Genomic DNA, 26,748 nt, shown 5'->3' with positions numbered 1-26,748 from the left:
ATCAAAGTTTTAAGTTTGTTTTGCATATTTTGAGGTCAACAAATCAATGACAGGTTATCCATTAATCAAGTTACCACGCTCATATATTAAATAAATGGCAAGTCGCTTAAACCATCATGGTTCATCTTTCTGCATATTTGTGCTGTTTGATGCTTTGATGTCTGTCATAAACTAGCAAGTCTTATCTCAGAGTACACAAAGGTTAAATTAAAAAATGAATTGCACTCTGTCATCTGCACCAGTAACCTGACTGGAAGCTGCTGATAGGACACCGAAGGACAGCCCCCAAGGGAGCCAAAGACAGCTGATAAAAGACAAGCCCCGCACAGTAAAAACCACCACACTCAGGTGAGAACAAAGCGGAGAGCTTCAACTTTCATTTTAGTGCATGTTACCATTCAAGGACTTTAGTGACAATTCTGGAATCGGCCCGCAATATTTGGCCAGTGCACCATGGACAAAGCAAGAGATGTGCAGGAGGAAGTCACATGGAACAACAAGATTGAGTATATGCTGACCTGCATCGGTTTTGCAGTGGGCATCGGAAATGTTTGGCGTTTCCCCTACCTGTGTCAGATTTACGGAGGAGGTGAGTGATTTATTCCGCTTCCCACGTCAAGTGACTTGCGCCGGCCGGCCGGCCGGCTCTGAAGGGACTGATCTTGATTCACTTCCTCATAGTTGACAGTGAAGGTCAAAGCTGTACAAACATTAGTGTGCAGCGGGGGTTATCAGCTTGATTAATTCTCACGGCAGGTGTTGCCCAGAACAACGCTTAACTATTATTAAAGAGCCGTTTCAGACAGTTAGAAAATGAACCACTGTTTACATTCTCAGGAGCCTTCCTCATCCCCTACCTGATTGCGTTGGTGTTTGAGGGTCTCCCCTTGCTCTACTTGGAGATGGCAATTGGACAAAGACTCCGCAAAGGAAGCATCGGAGTGTGGAAGAACATCTCGCCCTTCCTGGGTGGAGTGGGTGGGTGTCCCGGGATATTTCTCTACATGAAATTGGGAGTTTGTTTGGATGTTATTTTCTCCACGTAGGCATTGGCTCCATGATTGTATCGTTCCTGGTGTGCAATTTCTATAACGCCATCCTGGCCTGGGTCTTTTGGTACTTTTTCAACTCCTTCCAGAACCCTCTGCCGTGGAGCCAGTGTCCACTCAACGATAACCGTACAGGTAATTTCATGATACCAACCAGAAGACAATGTGTGCATGTGGCTAGTTTCACTTCTATTCTGGGCATTACCAAAGGAGTGCCCCAAGGCTCTGCCCCGGGTCCCATTTTGTTTTTTTAATTTACATTTTTTGTCAAACATTTCTCCAATTTATGAATAACCACAGATATTGTTTTGTTACCTTATCACTGATCCATGCAGACTTGAATGACGAATGCAAGAAGAGCACCCCGGTCAATTACTTCTGGTACCGTCAGACCCTCAACATCACCACTGACATTGAGATCAGCGGTTCTCTTCAGTGGTGGTTAGTGGTCTGCCTGGCCTGCGCCTGGTTGATCATGTATATCTGTATGATCAAGGGAATCCAGTCCGTGGGAAAGGTCAGTGGACAGCAAACATGGTCAAGACCAATTCTCCGTGTCTTTAAATGAATGTTATACAATTTAGGCTGTGTATGTGACAACCACCTTACCCTACGTGGTACTCACCATTTTTCTGGTCCGTGCCCTCACCTTGCCCGGTGCTGCAGATGGACTGTTGTATCTCTTCACTCCTGATGTAAGTTTCTTCACTTTTGGGCGAACATTTGAGCATTACGCTTCCAAAGCTAAGAGCCTGATGTCTCTGTTTTCAGTGGGAGATACTGAAGAACCCTCAGGTGTGGTTAGACGCCTCGACCCAGATCTTCTTCTCGCTTTCCGTGGCCTTTGGAGGCCTGATAGCGATCTCCAGCTACGCCAATGAGAAGTATATTGTAGAAACTCTTCACGAGTACTTGTGTAGTTTGCTCTTTGATCGGCACTGTTCTGTGTGTACTAGAAACAACTGCGAGAAGGACGCAGTCATTGTGGGATTAATAAACAGCGCCACATCCCTATACGCCGCCATTTCCATCTTTTCCATCCTGGGTTTTAAAGCTAACGCCGGTTTTAACACCTGTCTAAAAGGGTACGTACAGATGCTCATTGAATTGATCACAATAGAACTGGTTTGGAAGACATATTGATCAGGCTTCATGAGTTCAACATTGGGACAGCAATAGTTTGGGTGTGGGTGATACCATTGGTGGTTTTGAGGGGGGCGGGGGTGTCACTAACTTAGAAGATAAACAGTTGAGTGTCCACATCAACACAGAGGCTAGTGCAGTCCTCCCCTAGCCTTGTGCATGAACTGATAAAGCCTGTTCGGGTGACAGGCGAAAAAGTCTTCTAAGATGACCAGAACAGTTTAGCGGGGATCAATTCAATGCCCTGAAAATAAATTAGCTGGAGCCTCCTTGAAATATCCAGAAAGATAACAAAAAAATGGACATGTTTATTTGCAGAAACATCTTGGCTTTGACCAACCACTTTGAGTTTTCTGACCAGAATATAACAAGGGACAACTATGAGCACTGGATGAAGTATCTGAATCAAACATATCCAGATGAGCTGGCCAGTCTCCAACTGAAACCCTGCGTCCTGAAAACTTTTCTTGACCAGGTGAAGTCATTGTGAACACGCATCCATCCGTGCAGTCACAGGGGTTGTTTCCTCCCATTTCATTTAATTGCACTCAATGTACCAGATAGAAATTGTGAACTATTTCTTTTTAATCACAGAGCGCTTCTGGCACCGGCCTGGCTTTTATCGTGTTCACCGAAGCGGTACTGGAGATGCCGGGTTCGCAGATATGGGCACTATTGTTTTTCCTAATGCTCTTCAGCTTAGGACTCTCCTGCATGTTTGGTAACGCAGAGGGAGTTCTAAGGCCCTTCAATGACCTCAATCTGCTACCTAAGTCGGTACCCCAATCACTCATTACAGGTACCTGACATTTTCTTGCTATTAAGTCAAAAGGCTGCATTTGTTTCCAGTCAATGATTTTGTGCATTTTCTGTGTGACATTTTCAGGGGCCTTCTGCTTGATTTCCTTTTTGATTTCACTCATTTTCACCATGGGTTCTGGAAACTACTGGGTGGAGGTCTTCAACAGCTACGTGGGCTCGGTTCCCCTGCTCATTATCGCGCTTTTTGAACTTATTGGAGTTGTTTATATCTATGGAATGAAAAAGTATTGATTTCTTCTTCTCTTAACACAATCACTGGCGGAGCTAGGATTATTTTCCTTGTCAATGTTATCTTAGCAAAACAAAAACGTACAAAGTAAAAGAAATCTTCAAAAATACTCCCGCCCTCGTCGCACCCCCTCTAGCTCCGCCAGTGTACACAATACGAGTCAGTTTGCAGCACCAAATTCATCTGCGTGTGCTTTTTTTGTGTCCTCAGTTTCAGTGAAGACATCTATTTCATGACTGGGAAGAGGCCAAATATTTATTGGAGATTTTGTTGGACTTTCATCAGTCCTATAATGCTTCTGGTGGTGTTAGTTGCATATGTGGTCCTCCAAGCCCAGAAACATCCCACATACCCTGCATGGAATCCTGCTTATGTAAGTAACCTAAAAAATAAAAAAAAATCATACATTTATGGCCTGATTCCTGAATGTATACAATTTCATCTTTTGCTTCAGGAACTCTTTCCCAAAACAGAGACGAAGCCCTACCCAGACTTTGTGTTTTCCGTAATCGTCCTCCTTTGTACGGTGCCGGTGATTCCCATCCCACTGATGGCTCTCTACAAAGGAATCCAAAAGGTCAGGAAGAGGTCTTCTACACGAGAGGGACTAAACCCGTACGCCAATGACGCTTTTGAAATCGAAACGCAGAAACATCAGGAGCAGTAACCTCTGCAGTTGTTATCATGAACTATCCTTGCATTCCTGAAAAGGAAGCTTCTTTGCTTTTTCTTGTCTTCTTACTTTCTGTGAGGAATCAGACAACATATTGAGGTCTTTTGTGAGATGAGTAGTTTGTAGTTGTACTTCATGACTTGTGGGGGAGTGGGAAGGAATTCTGGCATCACAAAGGATATTTTTTTTTAGAGAGACAAAGGCTATTGATATAATAAAAATTGAGCGTACTTACACAATATCATGTAGAACGATAAACCCGGTGTAAATCTGCACTTTATTTAACAGATACAAACAAAATGCTTTTTTAGCCTTAAAGTTCAAAACGCACACAAACACAACAACAACAAAATTTCCCATAGCATCCACAGAAGGTAGACAGGGTCCTTTGCAACCGTTCGGCCAAAGGGTCAATTCTGGGCACACACACGGAATCTAAAAATAGCCCAAAAGGGAAATCAAAATGTTTGCCTAATGTCCTGAATGTCAATTCAATTACTTCTCCGCTCATAGTAGGTAGTGATTAACCAGCCCTTTTATTAAGTCAAAAGAGGAAGAGGTCACTGTTTATCTTTCGAGTAATTAAATAGATTAAGCAATTTGATGATACTAACAATGTAAAAATATAAATATGATTAATTCAGTGGTATTGTAGGACAAAGTGACTTAAAAAAACAGGTGGACAGAATGGATGAATGATCCCATTTAATGGCTTCTGTTAACATGGAAACTTCAATGACTCAGTGAGTGACCTTTAGGGCCAAGAACTATGGTGCAAATGGGCTCAGTGAGCATCTTGAATCTTTTTGGGGGGGTGTACATGCACACACGCGCAAAACTGTGAGCTGGGATCGAAGTAGGTGCAAAGTGCAAAGGACTTAAAGGAAACCATAAAATGACAAATGACAAACCCGAGAACAAAAAGCCTATGGTATATTATTTACAGCTGACAAGCGGCTTCACTTGGAATAATCTTTATAGAGGTCGAGTGTGGACGTGTCTAACAGCGGCAAAGGCCAGTAGTTCGGCTAATGTGCACATCTGTAGAAAGCAATGGGAAATAAAATCATCTTACTCTATTGGTCGTTTATTGAAGTGAGAGGGACCTGGAGTAGGCAAAGCACTTTTTTTTTTTTTTTTAATATTCTCATTTTGATTGCATTGTAATTTACAACTAGTTTTAACTTTTCTGCAATAAATTGTCACAAACGCAAACAAATGCAATAAATGGAATATTGATCATGCCACTGGATAACAGGATCAATAAATTGCTATTCTAAAACAGTATTCACTTTTTACCTGGTGCTAGTTTGGCACTTCCTGAAGCCCGTCGTCGTAGCCTATGAAAATGTAACTTGTCGGGCCTATGATTGCTTATCTGTACTTTACACAAGGATTTACAGATGCACTGGCAGAGCCAGTTTTCATCACCAAAATAGTTAAGCCACGTCCCCTTTTAACTGGACAACATGGATGAAGCCCTGCAAATTGAGGTTAGCGTCCAATCAGAGGGCATCTTATTGGTGCTCTACAGGACCACGGACAGAGGCAGAGTTTGGTTTCATTGGGATTTTTTTTTTTTTTAAAAGAACACATCAAAGTGTTTTGATAAACAATGCAAAATTATGTGTAAAGTGCATTCTATACTCTTCTACCTACTCTTATCTTGAGCTGTAAATCATGTTTGTTTTTGATGTTCGGGTGTCTGGTGGTCCCCCGCAGCAGACCTGTCAGAAAATATCGCATTAGTAAAACGCCAAACAAAAATCATCGACATCTCACCTATATAGGAGGAGTTGTTTGGAAAGGTGATCTCGCAACTCTGCCGCCTCTTTGATTTTTCTTTTCTGTATGGTCAACTCCGTCTTCAACGCTCTGCTGCTCCGCTCCAGACAATGGATGTTCTCCTGAAAATAAGAAAGTGTCTTGTAACGTCTGCTCTGTTCAACACGTCAGCATCTGGCATCACCTCATAGTGCCCGGCATCTTCTCTCATCTGGATGTGAAAGAGTTTGAGTTTCTCCTCCAAGCGGGCTCTCTGCAGGACTTGCGTTTGCATCTCCTCCCGCAGGGGTCCAAGCTGGGCCTTGAGCTCCCGGGTCTGCTCTTTAGCTTTTACACAAGCGCTGGTTGTTGTCTCTTTCCTCTTCTGAAGGGCCAGCAACACGGGTTCATACCTGCGAGGCCAAGACGAGAAGTTGAGGAATCGCGATACACAGGAATTGTTGAGTGAAATCCAGTACTTGTTCTGGAGGTCCTTCAAACTGTCCTGCAGGTACTGCTGGATGTCCTTGCAGGAGTTCCTCTCGGGTAGTTCCTCCTGTGTCACCTCGCAGATCCGGCCGGCGTTGCAAAGTCGAAGCTCCTCTCGAAGGTCCTGAAGACGTTGCTGATGGGCCGACCTGATCTGCGAGCCTTCTTCGGTCATTTGCTGGAGCAAGGTCTGTAGTTTCTCCTGGTGAATGGACTGAAGGCTATGGATACATTCTGAAATTTGATTTGAAAGTTGAAAGTTACCTCGTCTCTCTTCTGGAGATCCATTTCGTGGCGTCGCTTGTTGAGGGCCGCCTGGGTGTAGGCGTTCTCCCTGGTTTGGGCGAACAGCTGCATCTTCAGCTTGCGCATCTGATTGAGCAACTCCTGCTTTTCCATTTCCACCTTCCACACTCGCCGCTCTTCTTCGGCCACTTCTGACCTGAGGAGCCCCACTTCCTTCTTTCTCTCCTCTCTCCGGCCTTCCTCCTCCTTTCTTAACACCGCCATCACCTGGCTTACTTTGCTTGAAACATTTTCCTCCGGTTCTTCTTGGGGTTCCTGCCGCCTCAGCTCCAGCACTTCCGCCAGTAGGTCCTTCCTCCTCCTCTCTAAGCACTGCAGCTCCTCGATGCACTCCTCCATCTGACATTTCAGTTCCTCGAATCCATCCATTGCAAAATTCATCTCCGAGGCTTCGAGTGGAAATTCCGTGACATTGATATCATCCACTTTGGAAGGGCAAGCAACCGCTGGCTCGGAACGCTCGTGAAGGTCCGATTCAGATTCCTGATGCCCGACGCTGAGCCTATCCGACGTCAGCTCCTCGACTTTATTCACATGGACATACTCCTGGTCGGACTGGAAATCGATATCCGCCTCCTCCATACAGCTCTCCAGCATGGCCAACATCCCCATGAGTTGATCTTCATATCGCACCATGGTGTCGCTCAGTTTGCTTCCCGCCGAAGTGACGGGCATATCTTCTTCCGTGGTAGAAAAATACGCCGATGTTTCTCTTTGGTCGAGCATCTCTTCTGCATTTGACTCCTCGCACCTCTTGAGTAAGTCGTCCATCTCGTGCAAGTACGTCCCCATTAAAGATGGCTGACTCACCTGCGTCCTGGTAAAAGCCGACCAGTTACTCTCGGGATCCGCATTCTCTTCTCGGATGAAGAGAGGTTCGAAATCAAACGGCGGATCGCCGTCGTCCTCCATGGCGAGGCTCTAATGCTTGAAACCGCCGTTTGCGTCTATTTTACGATCCATCCCCTGGAAAAAAAGAAATAACAGTCTGTGTGAATACTTTGGCAACTAACAGCAGTAGGCCAACGACAGCTGAAAAAATCTTCCCGTCGCTCGGGTTGCCTCGTGTAAATATACAAACCGTGTCAGCTGTCTTGATGCAGTTCAAAAGATTTATTTGCTGACCTATTTTAGATGCCCATTATAACCACAAGTAACCTTTAACCTAACACCATTGTAAATTGTCACTGCCATGCTTTTTCCAAATTCAACCGCAATGTGAAAATCACTTACATGTTATTGGACACGTAATTTTTTCCAGCCTGTGGATGAATCCGGTTGCTGTTCAAATGACAAAGCAGAATGAGCGGGTGTAACGTGTAGGAGCGGGTATCAAGATCCAGAACCCCGCCTCCCCCCTGTGACTGCAGCTATGTGTGACTATGACAACCTCAAATCTGTTTAGGTGTATTAATAAACACAAGAGGCTGGGCGAGAAAGAAGAGCCGAAGCAGGAGCGCTCATTGGTCTGCCCGGAAACAAGAAGCTTCACCGAGGGTAATCCCCAGGAGTGATGTTTGCATGTTAATGACGATGATGATGGTGCTCAGACATCAGAATTCCAAGCATGCCTCCACATTATCGAGCCGTCTTAAAATAACTTCCAACCAACATGTGGCTGCTTCCCTTGGAGAGGATCGATTTCACCTCAACTTGTGACCCCTGCAAGAAAGCGACTCAGTGCTTTGCTTCCACTCTAGAGGATGAGATTGCTTTGTAAATGCGTCCGCTAGATAGCGCTAGAGGACACCACAATTGTTACCTATGGTGCTACGTGCACAGCCGAATCCCAAATCTGTCAAACCCTGACCATATTTTGAATTTGCTGGGAGGGTTTTGTACGATGGCAACTTATTACTATTATTGTTTTTTTTTCTGAACACATACTTTAATATACTATTTTTTGATGAGCCAATGGAGAACATTCAAAATCCACAGCAGGGCCTACAGGATCAGATGTTTAAGGGTGCTGACAGGTTTGGCGCCAGAGGAAATTCAAAGAAAAACAAAGCTGGAGCCTCTCCTGGCACAAAGCATTACTTTAACTTTCAATTTCGCAAGATTATGAATCATTGTGGCTCTAATTACACATACGGTGAGTTTAGTTCAAGTCCTGTCATCCGGTTTCCGTGACAACAGTGATGTCACACTTGTAGTTCTTTGGCACGTCTGGCTTTTGGGTGGGAGAGAGGGAGATTGCAATTGACATGACATTATGTCCACGAATGAAGTGATCCAAAACACTGACAAAATCTCAGGCGTCATTTTTTAGGAGGAGGGAGGGTTCAAAAGTGTGTGGGCAGGAAGGCGTCAACTATTTAAGGCCTTCAGCTTCAGACCTCAAAGTCCTACTGAGATAAACAGACTTTTTAACACATTGCTTTCCTCCAAAACTATAAATGAGTATTTAATTGTGCTGTTTTGATAATAATACAAAAGTTTCCAGGGTGTCACCCGTGACGTCAAAGCCGACCCCCCGCCCCGGGTGGACGGAAAACAGATGCGGCGAGCCTCTGCAGGCAGAGGGACAAAAGCGAGAGCTGCAGCCTGTTTTGCTCCCGTCGCTCAGCCGCAAAAGGGCCACACCCTCCCAGGAATTCCTGCCGCGGCAAAATGTCAACCGAGAAGTGCGTTCATCTGAAAATCCCCGATAAGACACGGTGTCCGTCATTTTGAAGCTGTCATCCAGCTTTGCATTATGGGAGGAGTAAAGTTTAGCCTGGGTCGTCAGCGGAAGAAAACAACTTTCAGCCCTGTGGGTCTTGCTCCACATGCAAACCAGATGAGAAAGTCCTGTTGCCCCCCACCACCACCCACCTCCCGTCCCCTCCCCACCAGCTGCATGAAGTAACGTTCTCCATTCTCACTCCCAGATGTTGTGTGTGTACACTAAGTGCATAGTGACTGAAAACACCATCAGGCCTCCTTCCATCACTGGAATGCTCTTAGGTAATATTTCACTGGATCCTGCATCAAACCTGGTGTGAGGTCACCTGACTCCCAAGATACGAGGTACAAACTAAATTAACTCATACACTTCCAACTGAGTTAATGTCTTTGACCGTCAATGGCGCTGAATGAGTTAAAAAAAAGGGAGGGCCAGGATTGCGAGGGTCGGTGTAGATCACAGCTTTGTGAGAGGTGGGAGGAGGAGGAGAGGGAGGGAGGGACTGACTGGTCAGAGAGCATGATGGAACTTCAGTTTCACACACAAAACTCCACAGGACTCAAACACAAGAGGGAAGAGTGGACCCGTGCGAGTAAGTTGGAATGTCTTGCTTGCATGTTGTTCTAATTTGCTTTCGCTTGTGTCGCAATAGCCTTTCACTGAGCTTCTCTGCCCCCCCCCCTTCCCAAAAATAGAAAGTTCTGATCATGTTCTGATCATGTAATCTGGACCTGAGATGTAGATTTGTTTTAATTGTTTCCCTTCTATCTGTCCTGCCTCTCTCTTTCTCATCCCGCTGATGTCATTATTGTCCCAGGTGCTAACGAACTCCAAGGAGGACAAACGTGTCCAACTTCCGCAAATATTTGGATATTAAACTGACTCACCCGGCGACTTGGGAGCTTGCCGGGCCCAACCTCCGTCATGTCCCGGAGGAGGTCGACGGGCGACCTGGTTCCCTGGGACGTCAGTGAAATCATCGGCCGCGAGCTGAAGGTTCAACGCGGCCACAGGAAGCCGGGAAGCTCCCTGGGACAGGCCATCAGTTGGTTGAGGAGCAGCCAGAAGAGGAGGAAGAAGACCAAGAAGAGCCTCGATAATGGAGGGAGGCAGCCGGTTGTGTCCGATGGACTTCAGAGCCAGGAGGCTACAAAAGGTGAGACATTTTGAAAATGCAGCAAAAGACACACCAGCAACTGTCCCAATACTTTTGTCAACGAGATGACCTCATGACCACGGCGTGTATGCATGTAGCTGATCTCTAAATCCCTCCCTTTTTTTTCCCTCCCCGTTTGCTGATGCGTTCGCTTGTTCGGCAGCTCGGAGATTACGGCCGGCCGCCGTCGAGGTTTCCTGTTTTTGTTCCACTTCCAAAAAAGCCATCATGGCTTTCACTCTCTGATGTTAGCGTAGGAAGCAACTTCTGGAAACTTTTGAAATCCTCATCGTGCCTAAAGTGGCGGTGGTTTTGCAACGTGCGTGGGTGGTCATTAACAACGACTATTTTGGGCAAATTAAAGTGTCCACGAGACTATATTACCAAATGCAAAAAAAATGTCAGAGGGCTTTCATTCGATTCACATCGTCGTTGAATCGTATCACGTATGGTAATTAATCGGAAAGGGACGTGTCTCAAAAAAAATTCAAACACACGGCAGTCTGCTTACAAAAACAACTTCTAGGCGTGTGTTTCTTTCTCCTCCTTTAACGCAAGAAAGGATCTTCTGGTGTGCCAAGACGTACTTGACTAAAAACATGTCTTTGTGTTGACTCACTGTTGTCATCCTGGCACCGGCCGCCCGGACTCATCATCCAAAAGCTCTGCACGAGCTGGCCGGCTCCAGTCTTTGAGGAGCGAGAGGCTTGCCGGTTGACGGCCGGAGTTATGCGATGGGGACGAGAGATTAGGGCGCATCACAAAGGCTCATTCAGAACTTTGAGAGGATTCTCGGGGAACAAGCTTTCAGTGGGCTTTTTTTTAATTAGAGTGCACCTTTTCATGACTGCATTCCGTGTAACGTTTTGTGCTTACTCTTTCTCATTCTGGGTCACAGCGTAAAAGTTGAATGAGCCGCACACACAAAAGCCTTTGTAAACATTATTCACAACACACACACACAGTTTGATGAAGGAGGTCATTTTACCTGGGGAAGCAGATACCTCCAGTCGTCATCCATCACGTTCGTGAGGTAAACGACTCCTGGGCGACGGCTCCGTGAGGCGCTTGTTGCCATGGTAGCAGTATGGTCAGCCAACAATGCCGTGAATCTTCATGTAGTGGCTGGCTCGTTTATTTCTTTAACTGCAGAGAAGACAAACGATTTTTACAAAAATTCCCACGAATAGTGCAATGCTGCCTTCATGTATGAATTTTGAAAACCTTTTTGTGGTTTCTTTTGACTCCCTGAAAACATGCTCATTTCAGCAACACAAGAGAAGGCGTGTTAACATGTGCTCTAATTCTCATCTTTTAGAGGAATGAGCGTCACAACATGTTATTAAGACATGTGGGAGCTGTTTACAATTGAGATAATAAGCATAATATGTTCCCTTCTGGTCAAAGATTCAAATCACTCGCTGCTAATGAGAAGTCTGCATCCATTTTGAAAACAGAGAGCTCATTTTGGAAGCAATAATTTCTCTTTATATATAGTTTCACACGCGTGCAAACTGCACCGCAATTGTGTTCACCATGCAGATGACAGCAAACAGCTGGAAGACATCACAAGGGAGTGGGAGGCCAGGCCGGGCAGTAAACATATGCCGAGGATATGCTTTATATGTTAACTCCAATTCGGTGTGTTATGTAAGTTGCTGTTGTCGAGGCCACACTTGTTGAGCAGCTTTGTTTTTTAACGACACTGCTTTGCCACGAGGTGGCAGAGCTGTGCAGATTGGCTTTGACACATTGAGAGGAGCTGACTTGAAATAAGATGTCATGTACAAGGTCATTTGAGTTCATCCACATTGATGGTTATTATTTTGCAGCGGATGTCATTAACCCGGGGTAGGTTGCGCACTTTAACGGCCGGCCGCGCATCCAATCAAAGCCTTAATGGCGTCTTCGTGTGGTCACCTTGGCGACCACTTTGAGGATGCCATGCGTCACACGCATGCCATTAATGTGCATGCAGTGTGCTGGGTTTTTCTATGTGGGACACACACACACACACACACACACACACACACACAGACACACTCAGAGCCTTATGGTGCTGAATGCGCAGCGTGTTTGGGGTGCGGTTGCGCTCCATCATGTCTCGCTCGATGCCAGCCGCTGCTGATTACTTGACAAACACAGGCAAGGGGGAAAAGCTGGAGTGATGTCATCGCACTCCTGTCACTCCTTAAGGGGGGGAAACATCCAAAAAGCAGAAAGTGAGACTTCATCTCCAAAGAGCCTGGAGCAATAAAAAGGGTGGAGGGGCTTATAAATTCTTCACCGAGACGCAGAGCAGCTCCTCCACACCCACCTCCTCTCCTCACTCTGTAAATCTTTTTTTTATGGGAGGCTTTTTATCTACTGTCAGGGATGAGACATGATCAGGATGACCATGATTCGATCCCCGCCCCTCCGCCATTTTGTTTTCCAATGAGGAATATTCTGTTTCATAACCCTCGCGATGCGATACGTCTCGGGCGGCCTAGTTCTGGAGAGCTGCTATTGATCGGCGGTCAAAATGTCGGCGCTGGTCTGGACATCGTCAGGCTTCTCGATGACCCTCAGCAGAGATTCTCGAAGCACTTCTGACTCTTGCCTACAGCCGTTGGTTCACTTAGATCGGATTATTGGGGGAAACTAATGCTTCACTGCCATCTTGTGGCACCTATACAGTGCCGGAACTAGAGGAGGGGTTGCAAGGGCGCTTCCTCCCCCTGGCCCCCCTTAAATGCTAGGCCAATTCAATGACTTTGCGGTATTATCTGATTTTTCTGGGATGTTTTTCCATAAAGAACATACCATCAGCATTTTTTTTTCATTATTGGGTTACTATACGCTACTGTACTTACATAAAACAAAACACACTGACAGAACGTTAAAGGTTCCCTGTCATGCAAATGAACACCCTTGAAATTTGCTCTCTGACAACTCCAGTGATGGCTCCAGGCTTCCTAGCAACGGATGTAAATCATCTGGTGAGCTACGCGACGGCACAGTCAGCTGTGTTTGCTCCACTTTGGAGCGACGGAGAATGGGAGGGGCACTTGCCTATCTACGCACACACACACACGCACACACTTCATAGTGGATGCTGCCGTCTCTGTCTCGAGCAGCCGGATTTGGATCATGCTCATCCGTCAGCACTGATTCAGCAACAACCAGGGCAGGGGGACCATGGACGTAGCGGATACAGTTTAGTGGAGGGGGCTTAGGGGAGTGCCCCCCAAAAATGGGGAACGGCATCCACAAACGAGTGCAGACGGAGAAAAAGCCCCCTGGACTCTGGGAGAAACCAAAAGGCTTCTGGCTGATTGGACGGACAGACAAACTAAAGACAGGTAACTCCTCAGCTGTACGGTGCTGCTGGAAAATGTGGGAATGGTGCTTGGGAATGAGAAGTTGGAGTGAGCTGACTTCACATTAGTCATCATTCTGCATGCTTCTCGCACAAGTTTGTGTGTTGTGTGTTGCACCAGCCAGCAGCGCAGCTTATCTTCTGACGCCCGTGCTAACATGAGCGGGTTTACCGCGCGTTTTTGCGCTGACGCGCTGATTGTCAGATAACGTGCTTTCTTTGCCCTTTGTGACCCTCACGTTTTTTTTTTTCCCCCAATTAGAATTGCTTCACTGCATTTGATCAATATTCTGATAGTTTAGGTGTTGGCAAAGTTGCAACATGTGATAAATAGCGCACGCAAAAAAATGGGTGAAAAATCTTTCGGTTTGATGACATCATCAGGGTCATAAAACAAAAAGCAATATTGTGTTATGGTTTGACCTTCTTATATAAGTTGATGGTCCACTGGCTGTGTGACAATTTGGTTTTTAGGCGAATTGTCAACTGCATGCGCCACGTGCACTAATCTGCACATTTTTTACACTCATCATCACAAAATTAAATATCATCACTCATTTTTTTCCACGCATAAAAACGTGAGCTACTTAATTTAGCAATCGATTTCTCAGGTGAGCATGGTCATGATGTCATGTCCATCCAAGCGACAAAGGCCCCTCCCCTCTTGTGTAAAAAAACAGAAATGGTCACCTGATGTTCCCTCATGCAATTTGGATTCCGGATGTCCGGCCATTCCCTCACGCGTGCGTGGTCACTCATGCAAATTTTAAATCCCAGCTCCTGTTTGTCTGCTCTATTTCCTCTCCCACCAAAAAAAACAACAACAACAGAATATTGCAGTGAAATGGAAACATTGCATGACGCTTTCACTTGACCTTGAATTCTTTGTTTGGTATCTGGACCGAGTCGAGCTGAATGCATAAAAAAAATCAAATGTAGCCACAATGCACAGACAGAAGTAGGCCATGTGAATGCAAAGAGGGAAGTTCTAGTTGGGGGAATATATCAGGAAGAGAAGATACGTTGGACTCAGCTGCAAAGAAATATTTTTCATCGGGTTGTGATATTCTATATTCCGTCCCCCCTTAGGGTTAGGCTGCTTTGTAAGTCATTGGAATAGTGTAAAGCGAGGCTAAGACGCTCACTTTGAAGAGCTGGTTCACCGCTGGCTGCTGTCGACTCCCTGCTGAGAACTGAAGCAGATCAAGGGAAGAAGAATTTTTCATTTAGGCCAACATGGCTTCTTATGTCGTTAAGATTCTGCAGCGATACCCGGACCCATCGTGAACTAAACATTAGCCTCTATCTACTACAAGGTCCTTGACGGCAAAGCGCTACGTTTGTCTAAATGAAGCTCCTGAATTGGTGCTCATGCAATTGCTTATTTGCAAATGTTCTGGTAGGATCTCACGGTTGTGACTGTGACAATATTCTTGTTGTCATAATGATAATAATAAAGACGATGACAAATGGTACTAAAAGCCACGGTGCCGCTCAGTCGTGCATCTTGAATGTATCTCTGTTTTCACTATAAAAGGACTCAGTGTTGGCTTCCTGCATCGCCAGTGAAATCCAATTAAAACGTCAAGCCCGTTTTTCCGCTATCCAGAGTTTTAAAAAAATTCTCTCACAATACAGCTTTATTATAGTAAAATTGTGACATCATTAAGACCTTATTCCTGCAATACTGTATTATATATATATATATATATATATATATATTTTTTTTTTTTTTTAATTCTAACCCAAAAAAAGTAAATTTCTCAGTTAAATTTTTGGGGCTGATTGTTTTTTTAAAGATATTTTTAACATAAAATAAAACAGTGGGGTGGGTATTTTAAAAAAACTGAAATAAATACAATATTCTTCTTATTAGGATGATTTTTGTTTCCGTGTGTTGCGTAACACTGGGATCCATTGATAAAAACCTGCATGATCTTCTGCAAAGATGAACTCGTTGGAATTTGCTTGAACAATTCCTATATTCAGCCATGGCAGCGAGGAGGTCAGGACATATTTCCTCCATGTTGGCCAGGTCACAGCGGGTTACTGAAAATCTGTGACAAGCAGATGGTTCTCCATCTTTGGCAACACAGCTACACAAATACACCGTTGGCCTTTTTTTGTCACTCCGTGAGTGTTTTTAGGGACGAATGATGATGAGGAAGAGGTGTCACGGCAACACTTGCAAATTCAATTTGGTGATTTTTCTGTGGCCAGACAGCACACGCGTGTGTGATGTTGAGTACGGCGGACACAAGGCCACATCTATTCCATCTTAATGCGGCGAGTGTGATTCGCCTGACACAGTAACTTAAAGCTTATATCGGGATGGCCGAAGAAAAGTGTTGAAAATTCATGTTCTGAAGCCTCTGATGTTGTTTTAGCTTGCAGTCAAATGCAGGAAGTGGCTCGCCTAACTTGACCTCAGTATCAGAACCATGCAGGTCTATCATTAACTCATCAGCTGTGCGTTTAAAAATATTTTTTTTAGGGGGCAGAAAAAAAAAAAACCTCCTGAGGTTAAGCCCTGTCATTTCAACAGGCTCGCCCAAGGGACAGAATGAAATGAACCGTAGAGGATTTTACGCATCATTTAAAATTCCCAGGCTATTATGTCATCCTGATCAAAACCACTAGAGGGCGTATTTGTATTCTATCGCATGACTGCCGATACACTCTCGTAAGATACACACAGGAAATACACACAGGATACGTGTATCTGGTTACACTCTCTGCTCCAGTTCAGAGACGAGGGCACATCCTCAGACTGTGCAGGCGTACCTATTCATGTGGCCTGTGAGTCTTATATACGAGGAGCGCATAATAGGAACAAATTAGCATCCCAGTTAATTTGCCATCCGAGTTGCAATTAAACTAGCTGTTCAAGAAATGTTTACTGTGTCATAATTCTTCAAAACAAATTGCCCGTGTCATGTTGATCATTTCCACTGGTTGGAATTTGCATGTGTTACGCCAAGATGTTGTTCTAGCGTGCTACGGAATGGCAAATTAAAGTCTCCCCTCTGACCCCGTCCCCCAAGACCAGATGGCGTCTCTTTAGACCTTCTAATGAATATTGATAGAAAGCGGGGAGTGAAAGAGGGATGGGGGGCTTGATTTCATTCGGAAAAGCTGCAACATTTGGAAAGTTAAGAGTGAGATGAGAAAGTGTGTCAGGTTAGGTGCAGGCAGGTGCAGGAGCTAATCCACTGGCATGACTCCCATTTTTAAAGCCGCTCTCACCCGAGCGAGCTTCAACACTTGCCCACAACCCTGTGGGCCAATATCTTCCACCCAAACGCCCGAAATACCAAACCTGGCCATAAACACATTTTCTCATCCTCGATCATTGGAGGCGAGCGGGGAAACAGCAGCAACCGGATGACGCCATTAAAAGCTATTTATAAATCAAACAAGGCCTCTGCAGCCGCCAGGCTAAAAGGCCAGACGAGAGGAGATGTGAAGGAGGAGAGATTGGCAGCGGCCGGCGAGAAAGTGATGCGAGGAGACAAGGGGATGATACGGGCGTGTCCGTTCCATTTGCAAGGACGAAACCTCGGCTGAAAATAATGAAACGGGCTGAAGGCCTTTATTATTATGGCCAAGTGTGACGTGACGACAATTAGTAACAGCAAATTGAAAAAAAATTTTGTTCCTAGCCCTAGAAAATATTCAAATACATCTGCATAATCACATCAACCCATGGGGGGGAGGGCGCATGCATAGACGCGTGTCTCTATAGTGAGGCTAGTGGGGGTGGATGTTGCCTGAAAGCCAAACTTTGACAGCTGAGGGCTAAGCAGGAGTCCTTTATTTGACGATAAATGGAGGAGAGGCGGAGGGAGGGAGCAAAGGAGGGAGGGAGGAAGGGAGGGAGGGAGGCAGGTTGGCGGGTATCAGACACGGGGATAAGGCAGCTGGGGTGGGTGGGAGCAGTTTTTATTGTGAGCTCATCCTTCCAGAGAAAGACAGACTCATCAAGGAGGAGGAACTTCCAATACTTTTCCAGGATATCTATATTTTATTTTCACTAGAGATTTATTTTCTTGTACTCTGAGATTGTTTTTTCTTGGGAAGGGAGGATCTTCCATGGGCCGATGTCGGGATGGTTGTTTATTTACAAAAAGGCATCCACTCCTTGCTGTCAGTCTTCAAGAAGAAGGGTGAGTGTTGTTTTCTCACACCAATCTTTATGTTCATGATCCACGAGTCGCTTCTAAAATATCTCCTCTTGCACAGAACAACAAACTACCGTCAAATTGGGGGTCTAATAAAATAAACGGCTTTACCGGCGGTCGTCTTAATCAACTCAAAGCCTTTAACCTCCTGCATGAGTCTGTTAGATCTTAAGAGGCAGGGGGTCTCCTCCTCCGTGTAATCCCACGCCGACCTGTTGGGAACATTTCCCCGTGCTTGATATCATGATTCAGAGTCGATTTAGCAGACATCCCCAAGCTAACCGCTTCACCTGAAACTTCTTTAACAGTGGCCCATTCAACCTGAATGATCTAATCTGGGACTAGCACAGAATTACAGATCGTGCGATTAGTCCGGTTGGAACATCTGCCCAGCTTCTGTTCAAGGCGTGGTGTCACATTTACAACAGGTGGCAAGCAGCACACAGGGTTCAAATGTAAAGCTGATAAATTTTACCAACCTGTTGAGCAGGTTGTGCAGTTTGCAGACTACAAATAATCCGACGTTGATGGTTTGTTCCCCACAGCTGGGACCAAGAACAACGATGACCAAAAGAAGTTGGGAGCGCACTACTCGGCCTCGCAACACTTCCAGGAGAATGTTTTTATCGAGGCCGATCGGCCTCAGTACCTGGAGGACTTGCACTCGGAGGCTCGGGAGGGCTTGAAAATATTACAGCAGGAAGGTCATCACCAAGGTATCTACAACAGACTTTAATGTTTCTACTTTGAAGACAATTTTGTCATTTTCATCTTGACAATGGCAAATTTGTCTCGGCGGGCCACATAAAATGATGTGGCGGTCCGTATCTGGCCCCCGGGCCTCGAGTTTGACACATCTGCCCTAATCCACGTGAGCCGATTCAAGGTTAACACGCCCTTGTTGATTTGCAGAGCACGACAGTGGAGGAAACTTTGGCGAAGATGAAAGCTGCGCTGTAAGTCCGACATCAACACAAAATGTCCAGCCAACATCTGAGATGTTAAATCCATTTTATGTACGTATCATGCAGTCATCAGACAAAGGACACCCAGATGATGATCTTCACTCCAAAGACGAGAGTGGCTCTCTGGAGTCCAACTCAGGGATTAACGATACCACCAGAACTTCCAGACCTGTTCTCACCCGCCAAAGTAAGCACCTTCGACAACGTCATGTTTATCATTCCGTCGTTCTATTCTGGACGCTCTCTTTCAGGTTCTACATTCAAGCCCCTGTATTCAGTCAAAAGGTTAGAAAAGAACAGGAAGAGGAACAGAAGGACTACCATTATGGGGATACCCAACCAGGTCCAGAAAGAACTTGGTAGGTCCAAGAGTACATATAATTGGTTCTTTTTTGTATTGGACTTGTCATTGAAAGTCCAATTTTAATTTCCCCAGCATTGCACAGATGCTCAACCGCTCAGCAACCCAATAATAACAACCAATCGGGTTCTTTGATCATTCCAACTCTTGATGGAGGGACTCCAGTGATGACCAAGGAAGGAGCAAGGGTGCACCTATCCGAGCTGGAAGTAGGTCTCACTCTCTGACCCTGATAGACATTTTTTGCTGAAACTTATTTGACATCTCCCTGGCAGATAACTGATGATAAGCATCTTCAAGAAGTATCCAAGAACAATGACCAACAGAGTTTTGGAAGCCCTCGCTGTCGTTCTTCAGTCATCAGGCCCAAGTCCGTTGCAGCACCTGGACTGACCACCTTCAGTCCTTTAATGAGCTTCTTCTCAGAACCCCAGGTAAGGAAACGATATCACGTTCTTGTTCCCCCAAATCAACAAGCTTTTCATTTCCCGCAGGGTCCCGTGATGTCCGTATCTCCTCAGGCGACCTATCTCTCCACAATCATCCCAAACGCAGTGCTGCCAGCCGGCGTTGAAGTCATCGAGATTGAGCGCGGCAGTGTCAAGAGTGCTCACGCAGTAAGCAAAAACAGCCCGGCGGCTTCCGTGACCTCATCAGCCAGCCCTTTTCTCTCCAGAAAATCAGATTGTGACAGTTCCCGCGCAGATAGTTCCTTCAATAATCCACCAACACACAAAACGGATCTCAATCTGGAGGAAAGTCGGGTGAACCCGACATGGGACCGAGAACTCGGCGTCCAGACTTTGACTCCAGACTCTGAACCCGTCATATCATGTTCCAGTAGAGATGAGGCAAAGATCAAACGTAATTCAACTCGGAGTCTCTCCGTAATCAAGACCAAGCTGCCCCCAGCACCTCCGCGAAGATCAAATTCACTTTATTTGACGAAGATTCAAAAGAGTCAAGCAGAAGGTAAAGATACAAAAGTATCAGGTGAGGAATTACAATCAGTCACAAGCAAGATTCCGGATCCTGTCTCAAACTGTCTGGCAGAACCCAAGTCCCAGTCTTCAAACGCGAGTCAAGATTCTGCTTGCGAGGCAAAAACCACTCAAGAGTCGATCTCGGAATTCAAAAATCCGTCAGAAGGTGAGAAATTTGAACGGACCATTTCACCTTCCAGTGGTTACTCCAGTCAAAGTGGCACCCCGACGCTTTCCCCCAAAGACATGGCTGCAGATAAACACAAGATGAAACCAGTTAAACCGGAAAGATCTGCGTCTCGGGCGTCATCCTCGGCGTCTCCTTCCTCATCACTGACCTCCCTATCGTCCGCGACGTCCGATCCCGTCAATTCAGACGTCTCAAATTCTTGCACAAGCGGCTTGCCCGCAAAAGAACTCATGTCACCTTTGAGGGTGGAAGTCAAAGAGCTATGGACTGTCCCGCCACCTCCCAAGGTCAAAGCACCATGTCCTCCTCCCCCCGAAACCTGGGCTCAGAACAGCCACACCTTTAAACTCCTGTGTGGTCCGAGCCCCCAAACCGGCAAAGTAGTCCCGGAATCAACAAAGACACAGGAGAGCGCCGTTACGGATGAACGAAGCCAAACCGGTTTTGAAAAGGAAACTCGAGACAAAGCAGAAGCGACAGAAATCAATCCAAAGGATGGGAAACTGTCCTGCGAGATTCCGACTCATCAGGTTGAAGAAAACGCGGAATGTTTAGCTAGCTTAGCATGTTCAGCTAATGATGGGATTGAAACGACACCAAACGAGCAAGGCCAGGGAACAAACGATTCTGCCATTTGTGACATTTCCGCAAAAAAAGAGCAGCCCCCTGTCATGAAGAAACCACAACTGAAAGAAGACATGTTGAGAGAGGAACCGCAAAGTGAAAATTGCCACACCACCATCAATGACTCTGTAGATGAAGTCCAATCAAATTGTATAGAACCCCAAAACATTCCTAAAAATTCCCCGCCACCTTCTCCTCCGCCTCCTTATCAACCTACGCCGCCTCGTTCGAGAAAGTCACCCCCCACCTCAGTATCCACATTGCCAGTTGAGTTAGAAGGAATCCAGGAGGAAGGTCGTGCTGCCGAATCGTCTTGGCCGCCTCCCCCGCCTCCCTTGGAGGGAGAATCGGTTTTTGACGGAGGGGATGAGATCGAATTTCCTCTCCCACCTCCACCGGACAATATTCAAGGTGAGGACAGCTGTGCTTCAGAGACGGTTACTTCGGACACACCTTTGGAAGAATCCGAACCAGGACAATCCACACCCCCAGATCCAGTTCAAGACACTGGACCAACTGGACCATCACCACCATCATCTTCAACCAACAGTCCTGCAGAAATCCAACCGTCTTCCGGCAGTTTCCTAAAGCGACACTCTCTTGAGATGGAAAGTCACTCCAGGAGTGAGTCTCCCACCACTTCCCAGCTCCCGACTCCTTCCCCAATGGAGAACCTTGCTTTCAGAAGGCCTCCCAGTTCCGCCCACAGAGACAACAGGAATAAGGAGCTTTTAGCCCGCCATAAAAGCATGCCCATTCCTAAAGAGGACGCCAACATCCCTCTCGTCACCCCGTCGCTACTCCACATGGTCCGACTACGCACCGTCACTACGACAGAGGAGAGTCCGGAATCGTCTCCGCAGCAGAACACTCCACCGAAGCCAACTCGGAAATCGCTTCAATGTTCCCCTCAGGCGGTGAAAAAGTATGTGACGCCAAACACGCCTTCCATGCGATTACAAGAAGCCATTCGTATAAAAACGGCGGCATTGTCGTCAAGAGATGGTCTTCCGTGCCGGCTGGGGACGAGAGCGTCCTACCACTGTGCCGGGGAACCGGGGGTGTTATCCTTCAAATCATCAGACACACAAAGGTTACCGGCTTCTACTGCGAGCTTCATCTTCTCCAGGAGCACAAAAAAGACTGTGACGGACACCACCGGGCCTGGCTCTTCGCCTGAAGGTCAAACTAACCTGAAGCAAAATTCGGCAGCTGATCTCATGCGGCTTTCCGACCCCTGGACAAAGTCCGAACGGGTTCCCCCACCCGTAGCCAGGAAACCTTCACAAGGCAGCGTTGGTTTTTCACAAAATGCTTGTCCAGCTAGGATGGAGATCGGCGTTCCTGCCAGAGATCCAATGGGAACACAACAACGTTCCAAGGGAATCCCGCTTCCCGAGACAAGTAAGAAGCAGCGATCATACTCACGATTTGCATCTTGACAATGTTTCCAACCGATGTTCTTGTTTCCTTCTAGCTACAAGAGTGACCGCAGACACAATTGAAACACTGTTTTAAAAGCACTTTGGGATGCTTCACCAAGAGGAAAGCCTACAACCAAGTGAACCACTGCATCAATTATTAGCTCACGAGTTGTGTGGACTGGAAAAAAAAAAGCCTTAGCCTAAAATGGCCTTCCAAATGTATTTATGCAAATCAATAGCTACCAATTTCCTATGATAGCTTTATTCTGGAGTATTTTTCTAAGCTGTTTTCGGACTAAAGCCCACTCATGAGAAACTGGTGTAAATATGGGCTGAAATGTAAATACTATGTGAGGGCGCCCCTAGCGGTTGAATTAGGGAGTGTTCATGTACAGAGATGTAGACGTGGCCTGACACATAATTTAACACACATTAACATGAATCAAAGTTATTGCTTGGGGAAGCGTGGAGAAATAAATAATTTCAGTTGAGACAAAGGGAAAAAGCATCGATAAAGATGATTTAAAAAAAAAAAAAAAAAAAAAAAGGTTATTTCGAACAGAAGCACTTTTGTATAGCTGCAGATGATCAACTATTCAAAGGCTTTTATCATCATTTCTCCCTGGTCTGCAATAAAAGACAATTTGACATACATTTATGAAAGTGATGCTATTTATTTTTTTAATGCGTAGATGATAACACCACAATCTTCATCCACTTTGTTTGATGACGGTAATAATGTATGCGAGTATGATTGCTTCATGCGTCCCGCTACCCATGATGCAACTGGACAGGAAACCGTCACTGATCAAGTAGGAAAGCGCACTTTGGCATACGTGTTCACGTGAGAGTGCAATCTGGCAGATAAATTATGATTCATAACAGCCCCCCCTCTCAAAGACTTTCAGTATCCATGTTCCATTGTTCCCATGGCAACTGTTTGAATATGTGGCTGGCAGGTGAAGGTGAGTACCTAACTGATATTTCCTCCTTTCAGAGTTTTACACGTGATCTGTCCAAGTTTAGTCATCAGCAGGTTGTCTTTCCACTGAGCCACGCACTCCACTGAGATCTTCAGGTCCACCTGGAGAAGAAAGATTGCACATTTCAAATGGAACAGCTCAAAGGCGTACAAGCAACTTTTGAAAATGGATGCTTGGATGTAAAAGCCAAGAGGCGTACTTGTAATCTCTCCCAGATTTTCTTTTTCGGGTTGAGTCTGTCGTCCGCTTTGCCTGCTTCGTATCCTTCTACAAAGACCCGGTCCCCCGGTGAGGAACCCTCAGGAGGATCCAGTGGCTCCACTCTGCGGGGCTCCCCTTCGCTACAAGAAATATAAAAATCAAATAAAATTAACACAACAAGGTGAGATGGAGGAACCCGAGGAAACACAAAGCAGAAAGAAGCATCATACATGGAAGCACAGAGGAGCATGGCTTGCGACTCGATGCCGCGCATCTTCTGGGCTTTGAGGTTACACAGCACCAGGACCAGTCGGTCTTGCAAGTCCTCCTGGGAGATGTAAGCCACCAGCCCGCTGACCACCGTCCTGGGCTCCGCCTCGCCGACGTCGATCTTCTCCAAGTACAGCGAATCGGCATCCGGATGCTTCCGGTTGAAGAAGGACACTTTTAGAAGACGTTGTTGAAAAGCGATCAAATGAAAAGGTAGCGCAAAGTCACCTTCTCCACACTGACAACCTTCCCCACACGGATGTCCAGTTTGGATGGTGTCAACTCCTCCTCATCTCCTCCAGGTCCTCCTCCCGCCCTGGCGCCCTTTCCCGCTCCTTCTGCACGGACAGACGCGGGAACGTAAAGCCGAGCGACGTGCTCGCATGGCACGGCACGACACTGACTCGTCTTGGTGGCGGGGTAGGCGGCGGCTGTCAGCTTGCGCAGTTCGGCAGTCTGGAACTTCTTGCGGATGGGCTCCAGCAGCTCGTTGAGGGCCGCCTCCACCGAGACCTTCAAGTCTCCGGGGTGGATCAGCTGATGAGAGATGAACTTGAGTCCTCTTTTAAGCCCGAATAAAACCAGTCAACAATTTACCTCCGCCGCAAAATCCTTCTCAACGTCTTCAAACGCTGAGTAGACTTTGTCTCCACCAAACTTGGCATCTCTCTTAATGGAGAACCCTGAACACAGTCGGACATTTTTTTGCAAACGGTTTAACGTGCAAAAAATAAATATCACAGTGTGTGTCATACCTCCACGAAGAGGAAAGAGCACAAATTTGACAAAGGAGAGAACGCCGTTATTCTCTATGTTTCCCGGCTCACAGAAGACCTTTTTCAGCTTCTTCTTTAGATCTTCTTTGGAGTCCAGCAGGTCGACCTTCGAGTCCTTTTGCAGAAAAAGCAGCGACTATGAAATACACACATTAGGACGTTCCATTCAAACTGGTTTGACTCGTACTTCCTCTGAGGAGCTCATCTTGGCACCGGTCAGTCCTGGTACCATTGGGTTCATCAGATGGATGCGCTTGGCATAGCCCATGGAGGGAAGGTACTGCAGATAAAAATCAAATTATTTTCCGATGCATCAGGTTGAATTCAACTAACCCGCACTAACGCAAGTCATATTTTTTTTTATCAAGAACGTAAAGGCGACACCTTCTCAGCAAAAGTGAAGATCTTCCTTTGGTCTACTCCTCCAAACTGAGCGTCCACTTTCAGGTACTCCTCATCCAGCGCCTGAGGAGAGACCAGAATGGAATTCAGCGCTACATTGGACCACTTATGCGGTTTTATGCTAGTACCTGCAGTCCCGGATAGAGCAGGCCACTCAGCAGAGCGTGCTCCACCTGCTTGACCACCTCGGCGCCCGCCTTTTTGGCATCGTGCTCAGTCACCATGGACGATAGGCGGTAGACATCCAGAGTGTACTCTCTGACGGAAATCAAAACATTTCTGATGAGGGCTTTTGTATTTAAAATGGATGCTGCGGGCTCAATGAAGTTCATCGCTGGCTAACTGACCTACTGAGCTGGTAGTCGGTTCCTTTCACAAACTTGAGTTTCTCCAAAGGTACGCCGATGCTCTCCAACATGGCCTTGATGATCTCCTCGTAGTACTTCACCCGAAGCTCCAGCAGCTCCCAAGGAGCCTTCATATTGTCGAGGAAGGCGTGTAAGTCAGCAAACAAAATGGTGACCTGGATGAGGAATGCAACGAGACCAATTGAAAGACTTCCGCGGGATGATCGGCAAGCTTTGAAACACACACCTCGCATCCGGCTTTGAGGAAGTCGGCGATCTTGGACATGGGAACGAAGTAAGCCACGTGCGGCTTGCCGGTGGTGGCCGTTCCCCAGTATACCTTCAGCTCCCTTTGCTGAAGGACTTCCTTCAGCTTGTCTTCCCCGAGCACCTCCTGCGTGAAATGAGCAACAATGAAGACATCGTGACGTCATGGTGTAAACATCTGTGACCCACCTGCAGGTTCCTGGTGATGAGGTGCAGCTTCTCCTCGGAGCTTTGCTGAGTCGCCATGGCGAAAGGCTTTCCAACTGCATCCACAGAAACATTTAATGAGACAAATGATGGAAATTGGACTTTTCTTTGTTGGTTTTGCAGGCCATTCAGGATTTGCAATAGCAACCAGGCAAATTGCATCTATGGAGAGCTTACAGAGTGTTCATTTAAGCCTTTGAGCAGACATTAGAAAATAAATGCAATTAGGTCGTCAACTAATTATGATATGAATTATGATTAGCTGACGTTAGCTTGCTGGCTAACATCAACGCCATGTGCAACAACATGAAGAAGGATGAAGCAGTTGTTGCAGTATCAAAGGCCAAAAACGTCTTCTAGAGGACATGTTCAATAAAAATGCAATTGTATTCAAGTTGATGCAATCTTACCTCAAGAGCTCACGCGGTGGGAATGAAAAAGCAGCCGGGTAGTGGCTGTCAGAACTCTGGTTGCATCAGCAATCGATTGAGTCAACTCTCAGGAAAAACAATCGAAAGCCGAGCAGAAGATGCCAAGTGGCTTGTACTGTTGTTACACAAACTATACACCAGGTGTCATCGTTTAGCCGAAAAACCCAACATAGCGAATATTGCTTATGGTGTTGTTACAGAAATTATACACTAGGTGTCAGCATTTAGCTAAAGAAAAACCTCATAGCGAATATTGTATTCTTCAAATTAAAGTTTTCTCTGCATATATTTGGTGAATACATATTTTCCGGTCATTCATAATTGTATTTTGACTCTTTTACTTAATCAAGTCGAGTAATTTCATGAAAAAAACCAAAGTCCTCCATTCTGATTATGGCTAGATTTCAAGTCAATTATATGGCTTCAACTTTATCCACAAAACAGGTCCGGGTTCATTCAGTGTTTCCTAAATGTTC

The 26,748-nt window shown here is 46.0% G+C and overlaps 4 protein-coding genes across 5 annotated transcripts; 2 read left to right on the top strand and 2 right to left on the bottom strand.

Annotated features, from left to right (window-relative positions):
- Positions 1 to 318: 318 nt before the first annotated feature.
- LOC147040705 (sodium-dependent neutral amino acid transporter B(0)AT3-like) lies at positions 319 to 5,193 on the top strand. The gene is made up of 12 exons (XM_085900898.1): positions 319 to 589; positions 838 to 978; positions 1,047 to 1,184; positions 1,385 to 1,566; positions 1,634 to 1,744; positions 1,821 to 1,933; positions 2,006 to 2,134; positions 2,511 to 2,667; positions 2,787 to 2,991; positions 3,079 to 3,238; positions 3,454 to 3,616; positions 3,698 to 5,193. The coding sequence occupies exons 1-12, from the start codon at positions 454 to 456 to the stop codon at positions 3,908 to 3,910; spliced, it is 1,848 nt and encodes a 615-aa protein (XP_085757024.1). The 5' UTR covers positions 319 to 453; the 3' UTR covers positions 3,911 to 5,193.
- sync (syncoilin, intermediate filament protein) lies at positions 3,861 to 7,766 on the bottom strand. The gene is made up of 6 exons (XM_085900899.1): positions 7,709 to 7,766; positions 6,434 to 7,441; positions 6,160 to 6,371; positions 5,886 to 6,093; positions 5,699 to 5,823; positions 3,861 to 5,643 (listed from the first exon to the last, which is right to left on the bottom strand). Exons 2-6 carry the CDS (start codon positions 7,385 to 7,387, stop codon positions 5,595 to 5,597), a joined length of 1,548 nt encoding a protein of 515 aa, XP_085757025.1. The 5' UTR covers positions 7,388 to 7,441; positions 7,709 to 7,766; the 3' UTR covers positions 3,861 to 5,594.
- A 1,928-nt stretch (positions 7,767 to 9,694) lies between these two features.
- nhsl3 (NHS like 3) lies at positions 9,695 to 23,042 on the top strand. Its single transcript, XM_085901191.1, has 10 exons — positions 9,695 to 9,735; positions 9,961 to 10,299; positions 18,387 to 18,557; positions 18,754 to 18,797; positions 18,873 to 18,993; positions 19,058 to 19,165; positions 19,243 to 19,376; positions 19,443 to 19,601; positions 19,662 to 22,368; positions 22,442 to 23,042. Exons 2-10 carry the CDS (start codon positions 10,068 to 10,070, stop codon positions 22,480 to 22,482), a joined length of 3,717 nt encoding a protein of 1,238 aa, XP_085757317.1. The 5' UTR covers positions 9,695 to 9,735; positions 9,961 to 10,067; the 3' UTR covers positions 22,483 to 23,042.
- On the bottom strand, positions 23,039 to 26,400 carry yars1 (tyrosyl-tRNA synthetase 1). Of its 2 annotated transcripts, none has more exons than XM_085901192.1 (14): positions 26,252 to 26,400; positions 25,824 to 25,897; positions 25,615 to 25,761; positions 25,368 to 25,543; positions 25,149 to 25,278; positions 25,003 to 25,083; positions 24,806 to 24,898; positions 24,598 to 24,733; positions 24,440 to 24,525; positions 24,247 to 24,379; positions 24,071 to 24,180; positions 23,803 to 23,996; positions 23,571 to 23,712; positions 23,039 to 23,472 (listed from the first exon to the last, which is right to left on the bottom strand). In XM_085901192.1, exons 2-14 carry the CDS (start codon positions 25,878 to 25,880, stop codon positions 23,362 to 23,364), a joined length of 1,596 nt encoding a protein of 531 aa, XP_085757318.1. In that variant the 5' UTR covers positions 25,881 to 25,897; positions 26,252 to 26,400; the 3' UTR covers positions 23,039 to 23,361. The 2 variants fall into 2 exon arrangements, with proteins under 2 accessions (XP_085757318.1, XP_085757319.1); XM_085901193.1 differs by having other exon boundaries at positions 24,071 to 24,177.
- Between the last annotated feature and the right edge of the window lie 348 nt (positions 26,401 to 26,748).

Source organism: Syngnathus leptorhynchus, chromosome 20 (genome assembly GCF_054491065.1).
Source record: "Syngnathus leptorhynchus isolate UIUO chromosome 20, UIUO_Slep, whole genome shotgun sequence".
In the NCBI taxonomy this organism is placed as follows: domain Eukaryota; kingdom Metazoa; phylum Chordata; class Actinopteri; order Syngnathiformes; family Syngnathidae; genus Syngnathus; species Syngnathus leptorhynchus.
The sequence above is the reverse complement of the archived record's forward strand: the minus strand, read 5'-3'. Positions and strand labels throughout refer to the sequence as shown.